The sequence below is a fragment of the Puntigrus tetrazona genome, chromosome 18, assembly GCF_018831695.1.
Source record: "Puntigrus tetrazona isolate hp1 chromosome 18, ASM1883169v1, whole genome shotgun sequence".
In the NCBI taxonomy this organism is placed as follows: domain Eukaryota; kingdom Metazoa; phylum Chordata; class Actinopteri; order Cypriniformes; family Cyprinidae; genus Puntigrus; species Puntigrus tetrazona.
This window is the reverse complement of record NC_056716.1, coordinates 11,192,682-11,208,764: the sequence shown is the minus strand read 5'-3', so window position 1 is coordinate 11,208,764 and position 16,083 is coordinate 11,192,682. Positions and strand designations below refer to the sequence as shown.

The following is a 16,083-nucleotide window of genomic DNA, read 5'->3' as shown; positions in this document are numbered from 1 at the left end:
TCTTCAATAAACAAGCTACAGGTAGTCCAAATTTATTACCTAAATTTTACAGCCTCTGCACTGACTACCTATTAAGTTCCGTATTAATTACAAAATATTATTACTTACATATAAGGCCCTTAATGGTTTAGCTTCTGCGTACCTAACTAGTCTTTTACCATGCTACAATCCATCAAAAAACTGTGAACTTTTGATAGTACCCAGCGTAGCAAAGTCAGCTAAAAGAGGATGAGCTTTTTCACATTTGGCTTTAAAACTCTGGAATAGCCTTCCTGATAACATTCAGGGTTCAGACACACTGGGCCTCATTTATCAATTTAACACAGAAACAAGCACAAATCCATTGTGTGCACAAATCAATTTATGACAGTTTGTATGTGATTCATGAAACACAGATCGCATGTTGATAAATGTGGCGGCAGAAAACAATCGTTATTTGAATATCACGCCCCTAGAGACACTCTGGTTTAGGAGCCTTGCCCCTTGAGTTTATGACATGGAGAAACGAAACACGGCCAAAACGAGAAAGTAATCTCATAAAATACAAATTGATCTTACTCCAAAAACACTCATTAACCTTGTACTTGCAAACAATCAGGCTACTTTTATGTATGTAATTTATATGTATAATAAAATATTAGTAAATATAAACATTACAGCCTTTTTTATGGTATTAAGAATATGTAATGCTATATAAACTATATTAAACTATAAAATAAAACACAAATTAATCTATTGGCATTCATTATAAACAGCACAACATCACTCTTGTTCTTCTAATATCCGTGTAAAATTGTTCACATGCACAAAAATGTTTACAGCAGACCTTTTAAAATAAAAAGTGTTTGGTTGATTGCATTTATGATGAATGGAGGAAATGTCAGGGAGCGCTTGAAATAATGCTGTTTGTGTGTGTGCGGGTTGCCTGTGCGATCAGGTGGATCAAATCAAATGAAGACACAAATAGAAATAAAAATGTATTTCTATTTCTATTTGTAAGTGTCACAAAAAGCTTAATAAGCTTTGGTTGACCGTCAGGAATATATCCTACAAAATCCTGTTATTCTACTATTCTCCACCAGATTTATATGCTGTTCTGGTAACTCAAAAAAAAAAAGATTTGATAGTTGACACCTCTCAAGTTTTGTGTAGAAATGACCCAACGCCCGCTTTTCTGTTGTGCGTTCGTTCGTAGTAAATGAGACCCACTCTTTCTGTCTAATTCTAGATTAAAGACACATCTCTTTAGCCAAGCGTTCACATGATGTATCTCATAATTGTGCACTGCATTTGTATCTGATCAAATGCACACGATTATTCTTTAGCTTGGTCGAACAAAACATTTTTACTTGGATGGAACAGCAGCTTTGCTAATTATGTCTGCATTGGTTTCTGTTTCTACCAAGGGATTAACATAACATGGTAACTAGAAATCACACATATATACACAATATATTTCTGAAACCTAAATTCCTATAAAACTGCTTTGCCATGATTCGTATCGTAAAAAAAGCACTATACAAATAAACTTGAATTGGGTTGAATCTATTGAGGCCTGGATTCAGTAAAAATGAGAAATTATACAGGCTGATTATACATGCACGAATTTCATTAAAGCAACTCATAATGTAATTCAGGAATACTCCAGACAAAGTCTTGGCATGTTCCTGAAGATTGTCTGTTTCTGTGGCAAACATCTGCAAAACCTTTTCCTTTTTGGGGCTTGTCTTACTATTGCCTCTCTATCGGTGTTTTATTGTCAAAATCCCAAACCTAAGACCAACCTCTTATTCATCCCTCTTCAAACCTCCGTTTTGGAGCCTATGCCCTACAAACAGGTTTGGTCTGATATGCATTTACGCATTATGTGGCTTATTTGGCTCACCCAAAAATGAAAATTCTGTTATTAATCACTCAGCCCCATGTCTTTCCAAACCCGTAAGACCTTTGTTCATCTTCGGAACCCAAATTAAAAGGTGCACAAAGTGATTTAACATATCGGAGCAGGTTTCCAGCACTGGAGAGAACTCAAAGAGTTGAAAGGCATGGAATCAGACACAGATGGTACTTTGTTTCTTTACGATAGCTAATTTTGCACTTAAATTTGTTCAGCATTTTCAAATGTTACTCTAAATAATGGCGGAAAACTTGGGAGGACAAGAATTGTTAAATAAAGTCATTATTTTTATTTTCGTTGTGCACAAAAGGTATTCTCATAGCTTCATTCGGTTGAACTCCTGGTGTCACATGGACCAGTTGATGTCCTTATTACGTTTCTGGGTCTGGGAGCATTTTAGTTACAGTGTTTTCTTTGGAGAGTCAGAAAGCTCTCGAATTTCAACCAAAATATCTTAATTTGTGCTCTGTAGATGAATGAAGGTCTTACAGGTTTGGAATGACATGAGGGCGATTACTGGCGTGACAAATCTTTGGCAGAATTTCCATTTTTGTGTGAACTATCCTTTTAAATGTCTGTGATTCGAAGTAATAAAAGTAGATGCCGCCATAATAATTCTAATGATTTATTTATTGAAACAAATAAAAACAAATATTATTATATTAGTCAATAATGGGTAGATTTAGTGGAACTGTTCATCTAAAGAAAATATTTAAGCTTTGGAAAATTTCTACTAACGTCAATCTTCAAAAAATTACTGTAATATTTCAGCGTTTAGTTGAAAACACTTAAAATAAATACAGATAAAAAAAAAAAAAACTGAATTAAAATAAAATAACTAACAAATATTTTATCCAGTGTGCTTTTCGTGTTCACAATTATTACAAATGTTCATAATGTCAACATGAATTGCTGTTTGCAACCATATTTGCAAGAAAAAAATACGGAGCAGATTTCATTTTACCTAATGAGAATCATGACCAGGACACACGGTGTACCCTACCAGAATGAATTCAGAATAAAAAAATGTGTTTGCTAAAACAATGCTAAACAGATTTGGCTACTCGCATAATCCACGATCTCACATGGATAATTATATATCAAAATTCTTTGGAATAACATAATCAGATGAATCTTTTACAACAAGACCAAGAAAACATCTTAGGAAAGTAAATAGGGTCAATTTCATGTTGACTAATACTTCTATATATATATAAAATTTTATATTAACACTGAATGTCTTTGAAAAATTACCTCTCACAGTCAGTAGTTCCTTCACTGTACATTCCAGTATCAAAAAACAGTTCAGTAACTTCATTTGAAGACGGCAAAACCCTCCAGCGTTCAATACAGAGAAAATAGACATTCGTCCCTAAGGAGAAACAACACAAACATACGCCATGCTCATGTCACAGAGGTCATGCACCCATGTGTACACCTTCATTTAGCAAGTAATTGGACAGATATTTATACAGCTGCCTGGAAGTGCATTTCAAATCAGATGAACTAAAAACAGAAAACAAAACACTTTCAAAATAAATAGAATTTTGGCTCAGAGACCCCAACATGATGACTGTGAGAATGCTGATAGTCGGTAAATGACGTACAAACCATGGAAATGCAAACGTGTTTTGGGGGTCTTCCCCCATCCTGGGACCTTGAGACACCTTGCTGAGCTGAAAACCCATCTGTCACGGGCCATTAGGGGTGTGAGATCTGAACAAATGCTACAAGATGCTGACGTGCATCCTGACTGGATTATGTTGTCAACTGAAGTAAATAAACAGAGGAAATCAACACTGTGAAGCAAAACAAGAAACATCTGCGGACATACTTCTGTTTTCAAATACAACAGAGCTTTTCGTGCCATTTCAACTTTTTTTTAGCCCTGGGTTAATGCCACATTTAACCCTGGGTTAAGAGATACTTTTAAAAATAAAGGTGCTTCAAGATGCCAAATGTTTTGTGTCACGAATCCAATCATTAATTGATTCGATTCTTACCTCAATAAATATCCTCATTTTGAACGGAGTCATCCAAAAACCACTCAAGCGAAGAACGAAAGCAGCCAATTTATCATAGAGAAAGCATTAAAAGACGAATACCTCAGGCAGACCCCTGTGTATGATATCATTTTGGCAAACAGGGCAGGGCCGAGAGTCGTGGGAACGGAGCGAGGCCAGTGGCATGAGTGATAATGAGAGACACCTGTGTGCCACATTTGTCTATAGAGTCTCACGAAGGAACTATATAAGGAGATATAAAGAGGAGAAATGACAATGGAGGACCAGCCGAGAAGTCAATGCCACTTTTAGCTTTTTTTCTAACTAGATTATTGACTTTCCGCATCTTTTTTAAAAAGTTTAAGGACAAAAATAGCTACTTCCAGCACTACAAAAATTCTCATCTGACCAGAGATCTCACCACTGATCTCTTCATCATCTAGTGACATACAGCTACCAGTTTGAGCTACTTTCAGTTTAAAGCAGTTTTTTTTCCCCCCCAAAAACAAATGCATGAAAACTATTTCACAATGCATGGCCCTGGTGCATGATATTTTATCTATTCACAAACCTTTTATCTAGTTTAACCAAAAGCTAATTATGCTGAAATATTAAATGTTACACAAACCTCTCTAAATTAGCTTTATTTTAGTTTAGTCATAACGTGGCAGTAAGAATCAAAGTGCACTGTGGGGAACTGTGCCATGCACACTGTGTTCAGGACGAATTTTGTGGGTACGTTTGAGTCATTGCTTATTTCCTTCAATGAACCAGGCAACAAAACAATGCTTGTAAATAAACTGCGCAATATTAATTATTAGTAAATTTCCCCACAGCATTTTTTAAAATCACGATTAGATGCACGATGATCTTTAAAAAACTGAAATCGCATAAAATATTTTAACACTTAAGCAGATAAAAAAATAAAGAATTTTTTGGAATACATTTTCACTGTTCTTTCTGAATCTAAACATATTGGAACCAAACCCATTTGTCAACAGATCTAGGTAGATTACTTACAAAAATGAAAACTGTATTTAGTAATGCAATCTAGATCTACTTGAATGCAATCTACTTTAGGTAATGCATTCTCTACTTTTTAGATGACTTTTTATTAATCTTTAATATTATTTTCTGTCTGTCTTTGTGAATATAGTCAAAGCTGATGATTTCTAGTAGGATTTATACAAAGGAAAATTTAAAAGATAGGTTAGAGAGACTCGTTAAATTATGCATAATGTACTACCACTGTGTGAATAATATGTAACTATGTAATCCATAAAAAGTAACTGTAATCTGATTATGAGCACTTTATAAGGTAATATACTTAATTTTTGGAATCTGATTCCATAATGCATATTACATGCAATCAGTTACTTTTTGTCGCAGGGCAAAAAATATTGTAGGAGGCCTAGTGTGTCTTTGCATGACAAAATTATTAGTACTATAAATAGATAAAAGGCTTCAGTCACATTTGAGTCACTGTTACTGTACAACACAACTGGTATTCATCCATGGATAAATATTGAGAAATAGGGACAAGGTTTGCCTTGAGACACGAAAGCCCACCCCAAAGCACGAAACAGTCCTGAAACAGATACCAGTGGAACGAATTTCTTTCACCGCCATTGTTCTGCGGTTCCCTAGAACTTTGGAGAGGTCCTCTATGTTATTCAAGAAGACATTGATCAACATTTCTGACACGCAAGTTTCTGTGGCCAAAGAACAGCGTGTACCAAAATCTGTTTTGCCACTACATTAATAGATTTGTATCTTTCATGCAATGATTATTAGAGGCACTTCTTAATGCTTTTGGTCCTTTTTCTGAAATCGATCCAGCTTAATTCCTTTTATTGCTGTATGTTGTAACAGTTAGCATGGTTTGTGAGTTGAGTGCTAAATGTAGTATAATATTATTGCTGTCGAGATAACATTGGCTCTTGCTGTATTCTGGGAGCGCAGAGGAGCTGGCAGTAGAATTCAAGATTATGAAAACTTCAGAGCTTACTTTATGCCATGTAGAGGAGGGCTGTCAATTGATTAAACCAGGGTTTCCCAAACAGGAGTACTGCAAGGGGCTCGTGGGTTGATAAAAAAAAGAAAATAATGAAAATTGATCAAATTAAAATAAATTGGCTTTTTTATGATCAAATATTTATAATAAAAAGTAATATATAATAATATTTATATTTTAAACAAGTGTGTACTGTATAACCACATGCATTTCTATTTTAAAAAAATTTAAACATACTACTAATAATTGTATACTTTTTTATTATGATTAGTATCAACATTAGAGAAGCGTGAACATGTAAATATTTCATTAAATTATTAAAATATTAACTTCAAATCTCAGAATGTAGTTCAAGTAAATAGAAGAAATATTAAATCTAAGCGGTGTGGCTGACCAAAAAAGTTTGGGAACTCCTGGATTAACCCTATAATGGTTCTAGTTAACAAGCTATGGCATTCAGTTACTTATCAAGGAAATAAAATCAGACTATTTAATTACTAGGTTCATGAATTTATGCGGATTCTGCTTATGTTGTAAAATGTTACTCATCTCACACAAATACCAAAAAGAGAAATCATGAAACACGATGAGACAGCAACTAAAGAATATAGCATCAAACTAAATAAACGAGGCAGTGGTGTTAAAATGTAACGTATGCGTTAACGTGTTAACTGTGACAGCTCTGAATGTATGTGATTGCTGATTCTAAAGAAGTCTTCTATACTTCTCTGGATGACAAAGATGAATTAAATCATGATCGGTGTTTTAAAAATGCTGAGATATGACCCATAGAACGAGCATCAGTGCAAAGTTTAAAACAGGCACACAGCTCAGCCTCATTGTACGTCACTCTTTTTCTTTGGTCATGTCCCAAATGACGCACTTGATTTTGACTTGTGGTCTTGTGCTCTTTCCTAACACGCGTCTGAGTAGTCCATAAGACTGTAGGATGTCCCACTGATCATTTCATGATTCATAAAGATTCTCCTGAGGGATCCTTTTTGGCCACGATGTGCCCTTGATGCCCTTTGCCAAGCTCACCGTAACAAAGGACCAACTGACAGTCTTTGTGGCTTGCCATTGCAGGAATTTATGTGGAGGATGACTGCAAAGGTTGAAGGTGGCATTGAGACGTGACTTTTGTCTCTAATGTTAGTAAAATGTCACCATGGAAAAAATGTGGCAATAAGACACACCCATCTGGCCCACGAGATCCTCATCAAAACAAGGATCACAGGTATGTTGTGGCCTCGCGGTTCTCACGTTCTTTGGCCTGGGCCACAGCTACATTAATGCACTGCAGCCACTCTTCCGCATGCTTCTCGTCTTGAGCTTTCAGCACATAGGTTTTGCTGTCGGTGAAGATCTCGAAGGCTCTGGGCAGCCCACGATCACGCCTCTTCTTCGCAACCACCTTAACGCTTTGCACTTTGCTAAGTTCAATTGTGCTGTTGTCCAGTTCGTCTTTCTGTGAGTAACAAGAGGGAAAAGGCACCATCAGTCAAAGCTATTACTTTACAGTTTAACAACCTGGAAACTCTGCATAGACCACAGCCATGCGCTTTGAGCCAGTAGTCTAAGTCAGAACCTACACCTCGTAGGTGTATGTAGTTTTTACTCACTTTACTCTGAGGATCAGTCTAATCCTGTTAATTCCCTTTTAGAAAACAAGTACACTTTTTTAACAACTTACTCTAAAAACAATATACTTTAAAAGAATATACGTGCAACTAAACTAAATGTTTTTGGACAATTAATTTTATGTCAATTTGAAGGGTTGATTTACCCCAAAATAAAAAAATGTATGTGACTTTCCTCTATCAGACAAATCCAATCAGAGTTATATTAAAAATTGTGCAGACCCCTCCAAGCCTTTTAATGGGCTTAAGTGGCTGGTAGCTGTATTCAGTCTGGAAGACATGAAATAACACGCAAGCATTCGTAATAAAACGTCCCTCACACAGCTCCGGCGGTACTGCCAAATGTACAGAAAATTATTTATAGTAAACTCAAATATACTTGAATGTCGTCTTTGTTTGTATGTTGTGTTTACACAATCTTGCAATGACTAGTCAGCTTGTCACTAAGCCCTGATGGAAAAACACAATAAAAAGGGGTTTAGGTTATGGGGTTTTCGGTTGGAGGATCAAAGCGTCCGTGTCCTCTCTTGATGGTTCCAGTTCTCTTACTCTATTGTTCTGCCTGTCTCTCAACTTGTTTTTAAGAGGCGCTGCACAAAGTTTGCCAAAAATGAGGCTTAACGTTGTTTGTGTCCACTGATGAGAATAAGCACCATTAAAATGACAGAAAAACTACAGAATTGCAAGCAAATTAAAGGCATAATAAAAACAAGATACCGTGACAAGAGGCCAAATTGTCCTCAAAATCATATTGGAAGAGCTTGTCATGCATGATAAAATTAAGACTCTGTCAAGACTTTGCAAAATAAAATGACTGTAGCAATGAATCGCATTTCCAAATGAAGATTTACAATGAATCAAGATTGAATGTGCTTAGAGCTCTTTTACAAATGAAATCATTTTAACCTAAAAGCTTTTGCTGGCTTTCTGTCAGAATAATGCGAGACTGACTGATCATAGCTTTTTCGTTACTCTTTGCATGTCATGGTTTTGGTTATGAATTCTCTTTTGCACAACTTTAAATGGCTCCAAGTTATATGGACGCACAGTTAACTGTATCTTTTCTTTGTTCAAACACAGCAGAGTGATTTTGACAAGCTATTTTTGTTTTATTTAGCTCAATACACCAGCTAATTTTTTGAGGACTTGATTTGACTGAAAACAAATGAATTAGTGGTGCAAAAACTGACATTTTCTTTGCATTCACTCACTGTCTTGACATTCTAAACCCATATGACTTATTTTCTTCCATGGAACACAATAAGATTTATGGTAACCCTGGTCTATTCAGTATATTGAAAGCAGACCAGTGATCAGAGGTAGCAATATAATAGCTTTGGGAATCAATACAATAGCTTTTGTGTAAAAGAGACACACATTTAAGTCACAGTTCACTAATAATCAGCATTGCTCTCAGATGACATTGTGTTTTTTAAACTTGCTACTTTGCAAAAAAAAAAAAAAAAAAAGGTCAAACTTTGGGTGGCGCTTCTATTAGTGGCATGAAAAGAAACACTGAGCAAACAGCTTAAATTCTGGTTTTGTTTTTACACTGGGCTATCAATTGACATCTGAAGATCTGGAACATACTGCATGGGTTGTATGGAATATGTATATGATTTTTTTAAAGTGTGCTCACCAAGGCTGCATTTTTAAAATCAAAATACAGAAAAACAGTAATATACAGATTTTGGCTGCTTAATATTTTTTGTTAAAATGGTAAGAAATGGAAAAGAATGTAAATTTCAAATAATTTTTTTAAACATTATAAATGTCTGTACTGCCACTTTTGATCACTTTAATGTGTCCCGGCTAAAAAGCATTATATATATATAAAAATGCACATTTCCACAAAAATATTGTACAGCAAATAAGAATCAGTACATGGCTTTTTTAACAGTCTTGACAGTAAGAAATGCATAAATAGTGCATTCTGAGGTTTTGTAAATGAGACACTTACTGATTTTCCTCTTCGGAAGAGAAGCTGGTTGCCTGCAAGGGTAAAATAACGTGTTTTCCACCTTTTAATGAACTTCCAGCGCACTTGTTTCTCCTTCAGCTTCCCTTCAATGAGTGGCTGGCCATCCTGGTTAACAACTAAGCAGAAAGAGTAAAAATGAAAATGAAATTTAGTAGAGGAAAGAAGTTGTATCGACTACTGTAACTGTGTTTTATGTTTTGTTTTGCTGAAATGAGGATGTGAGCAAATGATGAATTGAAATTTATAGGAAAAGCCCTATAACATTAGCCCTTTTTACAGAGCACAAAAATACCAGTGAACTTTGTGATGTCAGTTATTGGAAATTATATTTAGTTTTTTTTATTCATTAGCTTGGAGAAGAAATGCTTATGGTTATCTAACTTTCCAATATGATAATTTGCTACTTCTGCATGATAGGTCTAATGAGATGATTAGTATGTTTTTGTGCTTAAAAACACACAATAGTATGCAGCTGCACAGCCCCACTGCAGATGAATGAAAAAGGCAGCTTTAAAGTGGAAAACAACACAATTATCAAAGATATCCAAATAACACACATTCATATAAGAAACTATTTTATTTCCTGTGATCGCCACCTTAATGTGGTGGAGGGGTTTAAGTGCCTGAGTGACCCTAGGAGCTATGTTGTTCGGGGCTACATGCCCCTGGTAGGGCCTCCCAAGGCAAACAAGTCCTAGTTGACAAGACAAAGAGCGGTCTACCCCAACCTTATGGAAAGAACAAAAACCAAGGTCGCAACGTTGCCCGGTACGGTGTAGCCAGGGCCCCACCCTGGAGCCAGGCCTGGGGCTGGGGCTGGCATGCGAGCGCCTGGTGGCCGGGTCTTGCCCCACGGGACCCAACTGGGCCCACCACCTGCAGGAGGGACTGTAAGGAGCAGGTGCTTTATGGCTTGGGCGGCAACCGAAGGTGGGGACCTCGACCCAACCCCTGGACACAGAATCTGGTTTTAGGGACATGGAATGTCACCTCCAATGTGTTGGAGTTTCTCCCTGTGAGCGAGAGGGTCACCCCTCCTCGAAAGTGCACTCTCCACTATTCTGGGATCGTGGGCTGGTGTGGGCTTGCTCAAGGTCAGCTCTCATGTGTTGGAGTTTCCCCTGTCACCTTTGCACCTCCGGATCGTGGGAAGGTCTCTCATGGTCATTTGTGCCTATTCAAGATTTTATTTGTCCCATACAATTTGTACAAGTACAAGTTGTAGTGAAATGTTATTCTAGTACATTCCAGGACTGTGCAGAGAGAAAGAGGAAAATGTATTAAATGAAAAATTAAAAAAATACTTCAAACAAAAAATATACATCAAAATAACAGTATATAATGACAATGAAATAAAATGTAAAAATGTACACTGTAAACAGGTAAGTGGCTATGTAGAGATAGAGTGTGCAAATGTACAAATGGCAGTGTAGAGTACCCCGCCTTCTTGGAGTCTCTGGGAGGGGTGCTGGAAAGTGCTCCGTTTTGGGGACTTCAGTGCTCACGTGGGTGATCGTCCGATAGTCGAACCTCAGCTTCAGGAGGAACAATATGGCTTTCATCTTGGACGTGGAACATTGGACCAACTCTATACCCTTTTCAGGGTACTGGAGGGTTCCTGGGAGTTTGCCTAACCAGTCCACATGTACTTTGTGGATTTGGAGAAGGCATGCAACCGGGTTCCTCGCTGTGTCTTGTGGGGGGTGCTCTGGGAAAGTTTGGTTCGATTGCCGGCGGAAAGTCAGACTTGTTGTGCATGTTGGACTCCGGCAGGACTGCCCTTTATCACCGGTCCTGTTCATTATTTTTATGGACAGGATTTCTAGGCGCAGCCAGGGGCCAGAGGGGGTCTGGTTTGGTGGCCACGGGATATCGTCTCTTCTTTTTGGGGAAGTCTGGGTGTCCCTACTTAGACTGCTGCCCCCGCGACCTCGACCCAGATAAGCGGTAGAAAATGGATGGATGGATGGACTGTCAGAACTGTCAGGGTCAAACACCAGCAAAACAGTAATCCAGTAAAGAGGCAATGGTCAGGGCAAGCAAAAACACAAAGGGAAGGAAACAAGGAATACAAGTAAACTAGGAAACATTACAGGCTATAATTCATTAGCGGTGTAAGAGTGTATAATTCTTTACACAATGTGCCGCAATGTGAGAAAGACATCAAACTAAATCTCTCGAGACTTGAGAATAAATATGTTTCCCAGGACAAGCTGAATCGACAAGCTAATCCTGAATCTCTGCTGTCCCAATCCTTTTGTTCTGCGCCCATTTGTTATTATGCTTCTGTCAGCTTGCTTTCTGATTGGATATTGTTTTCTTTCATGTGACAATCTCCAGATCTTATGCACATTTATTCTCGGGCTCCCCCTCGCATCGGGATTTACGATCAAAAATATTCAACATGCGAACGGGGCACCTCCGATGTTCTTCCGAGCAGACCCAGTCACTCTTAACACACCTCACAGGAAAATTTGATAAGATCATCTTTAGAACCACCAAGATAATGTTGACATTACCTAGGATTGTTGGAAGGGGAGAAACCGGCTCAAAATCAGCCCATTATCTGGTGGTATGTACCCAGCCTTAGTGTGTGACTGATGAGGTGATGCGAGACCAGTGACTATAAATAGTAGGTGCTGATGCAAAGGATTATGGGAAACAGAGTCAGGGGTTAAGTTGCAAGAGTGCAGTGCCATCTAACAAAGCTCACAAGCACTCCAGCTGGAGATTGTGACACATAACATTTTACTGGTTATTTACTGAAAATGTTACAAATTCTCATATTGGAAAATGACCTAAACTTATTTACGTATTTCTGAAAAGGTTAGTTCACACATTACCTCTAAAGTGTCATTTACCAGTAAAGATAGCATGTGTAAAATAAAAACAGTCACTTAGCACTCAACACAAAACAATACTCTTCACTCACACAGCCATCCTCTTCTGGACCTACTCCATGCTATTTACGCACACAGGGAATTAAGGGTAAAGTTTTCTCATTAGATGAACAAAACAGCGTTGCTGTTTACCACCACGATGAAATATCTGGTGTGGTTTCAGGCACAGTGAATATTTTGTCTCCTGCCTGTGTTTGCTGGGTCTGTCTGAACTACACAAAGCGTTTCACAGATCTCTCATGGGTCTATTTCAGTTAAACAGGAAGCTGTGTTATAGCCCTTCCAGGATGGTACAAAGCAGCCTATTGTCTGCGTTTTCCTTTTTTTTTTAGCAAGGAAAACAGATGAGAATCTGCAGCGCTTTGATAGCCCGCCTAAGATTAAGCAAGACTGATCTTTGATAATCACCTAACTATGATCCCAACTGGCAGAGGTTAAGACCTTGGTGTATTACGGAACGCTGGTGTAAAAAAAAAAAAAAAAAAAGCTACAAAATTACTGCTCTTGACCTTCCTCAGTTCCCTGGAAAACAAAAAGGGCCATTTGTTTTTTTTTGGTTAAATTAGGTATAATAACTCAATTCTGGGATATAAAAAGCACATTCTAGGAATAGGATAAAAAAATACGGCCTGAAACTCTTAAAGATTAAGTCATCTTATTTTTCCCCTTTAACAAACTGTCAGTAAAAGAAGGCACTTAACTCTCAGGAAATGTTGTTCTGTTATTAGAATTAGTGAAATAAATAAAACATTAAATACACTGCATGTCAATTCAACAGATTATATCAAAACAATGATGTATTGGTTATCAAATACACTTTGAAGTGTTTTCATTTTCAAACTGGCAGAACACATGAAACGCTTTAGAGGAGAATGGTTGTTCTGGTTATTTCAACTTTCTTCAGATGGTAATGAGTTATAATTCAATTACTGTGTTTATCCCATGAGCAACATAATAATTCTCTATTATGAGTTCCAAATAAATTCCTTTTCATTTTACTTAGATTTTTTTTACTCTTCTGCCTTTTTCTTGTGTGTGTATGTGTGTGTGTGTGTGAGAGAGAGAGAACAAGAGCAAAACAAATGTATGTTTTGTAAATCTCAGTATATAAGAAGCATCTGTGCTGTAGTCTGCATTACATTTGTTTGACTAGAATTATTTCTGTTGTTTATTTTTATTGTGTATATGATACTGTACTTAAAAATGAGTTTGTGTGCTTGTGGTCATGAAAGTGAAACATACACTATGAAAAGAGAAGAGGCCAAAACTAATGTTCGGCAAGTCCAAAGCAAGATAGAACCTCAATTGTTTGAGGAATTTTGGTCTTTCTGAAATTACACAATGTCCCAAAGCATCGTAGCTGTTTGTGACACACTCAAATCTGATCTAACATCACAAGCGAAGTACAGACCGGCAGTAAACAGTATATTATACTAATAGCCCATTTGGAAATGTTGATTCTGGCAGTTCCAATTTACACGTAGCACAAAAAGCAAAAAAAGCCAATAGGAAAAGAGTCTGAGTAAGAGGTTTGGAGCACTATGTTACCAATACATCAATATATCTTTTGAGGTAAGGATTGTTTATCCCAGTTCTCCAACAATTGTAAATTTATGCAATGAGGGTATTGCTAGTCACAGTAGAGAAAGGAAGGCTAGTGTTTATTTTTCTGCTGGTTGGTGTATGTTATAGATTTTTCTCTGGGATTTGGCCAGCGTTCTGCTTTACTGTTGATTTAGAATAACTGAAGAAAGAAGCTCTGACAGTCCGACAGGATTCCAGCAACTCCTGCTGAGAATGTGGATTCACTTCTATAGCATTGACTGGACAGGGTTTTACATAATTTGGATAAGTTGGAGTACACCCAACTCTATGTAGAAAACAACATATAAGATAAAGGTTCAAGAGTTTATCTTGGGCTTTGAAAAGGATGCATATATATTTATATTATGTATAAATATATTTCATATATAAACAACATTTAAATATATACATGCTTGTGTTTGTATTCATATATACATAATAAATATACATAGTAAATACTCTGAAAGATATATAATATATATTTACATATATTATGTAAAACCTTTATTTTGAATGTGATTAATAGCAATGAATAGTTTGACCACACAAAACAATTAAGCTATAACATTACAGATTCACTTTGTCACATGAATGGTTTTTAGTGTTTTTATCCGCCAATTATGCTCAGTGTGCCTTTGTCCGTTATTGTTGCTGTCGTTATTGATGTATGTGACACTGTTTCTTATGTTCTCCTGCCCTTGTTGAATAATTCAAGTTTACTGGAAATTGTTCACCACCATCATCTTTGTGCAGACAAAATTCTGGTTTTAATGGGTATTTCTATTTGACTTCCCATTGGAAATTTCTGTCATTTTAGGAACTGTCACAGGTGAGGTGAGCAGCAATTTACTAATATCACACACACCTGAACAAGGGGAAAAATTACAAGTATTCTCATTTCGCACAGGTGGATCGTAACTTGGTTGTAAGTACTGCTTTAAAAACAATAGGCAAAAAAATAGAAAGTAGCCAATTATTTCAACTCAAACAGGCCGTTATACAGCCTTAAAAAGTTAAAATCTGTTCTTAATGCAATCAAATGGTCATGATCTGCTGATAGCAAAGGCAAAGTCTTTCTGTCTTAAATATGGCAGGATTGTTGAACCGCACAAGCAAGAGTGCATGAAATGTGCTATTGCTGCCAAAATTGGATGCAGTAACGCAGCCATTTTATATTTCATAAAAGATCCTGAGTTATGGGAGTAAGTATTATGAAATTTTTGCAGCATCATATTGGTAGTTTTGAAGCTGCATCACTGTATTCTCTCCCCTTGTTTGAATTTCTCATTAATGTCTGAGCCGAACTCTGGAGCACTTACAAAGCATAATGTGCTTCATGAGCTGACGACACACCAGACTTCTGTCAGACCGTAACACTGCCAAGGTATGTGCTGCCTCTCCAGACTCTTACCCAAATCCTTATTTCTGTAAACATTTACCTCGCTCTATTGAGAATCATTACAGCTCTCTGCTAATGGAAACTGTCCCACATTCCAAATAAGTAGAAAGGAGGTAGAATGTGTGCTACAACCCTTGTTTAATGAGCGGCTCTTGCTATTGAGGTTTTTTCCACCTTGGCTGCTGGATAGTGGTGTGTAAAAACATTTCCTTTCTCGTTAAAATGTCTCTTTGTGGCCTAAACATTTGCTTTCTGAGGTAAAGTGACAGCATCAAAAACTTCATGTACTATAGCAATCCAATACTCCACCAAACAGCAGTGAACAATTTAAACATCCAACTCCGGGGAGGGTAATATTCAAAGTAGAAAAACATGAAAAGTAACAACCAAAAAAACAGAGAAAAGACTCAAAGCCTAGACATACTGTCAACATGAGCATAAAATATTAGCAGTGCTGGTAAACTAGCGGTTCTTTTGGTACGAAAAGTTGTAACAGTACCGGTAGCATTAATCTGACAATTTGTGGGAATTTAGAAAGATGTGCAAAATTTAATCCTTATCCCCTTATTAGTGGGGACTTTGGAGTGAGCAGAGCACGCACGTGCCATTATTTAGTCATTTGGAATGCACTTGTCAAAGGGAGCGATGTCATTTCCTCATTATTT

At 37.0% G+C, this 16,083-nt stretch overlaps 1 protein-coding gene across 3 annotated transcripts in view; it reads right to left on the bottom strand.

Annotated features, from left to right (window-relative positions):
• Positions 1–2,168: 2,168 nt before the first annotated feature.
• The window catches only part of veph1 (ventricular zone expressed PH domain-containing 1), a 69,546-nt gene continuing 55,631 nt past the window's right edge, over positions 2,169–16,083 (bottom strand). For all 3 annotated transcript variants that reach the window (XM_043264845.1, XM_043264847.1, XM_043264846.1), the window contains 2 exons: positions 9,515–9,651; positions 2,169–7,382 (listed from right to left, as the gene is read on the bottom strand). In XM_043264845.1, coding sequence (XP_043120780.1) covers positions 7,146–7,382; positions 9,515–9,651 — 374 coding nt within the window. In that variant the 3' untranslated portion in view covers positions 2,169–7,145. The remainder of the gene's footprint in view (positions 7,383–9,514; positions 9,652–16,083) is intronic.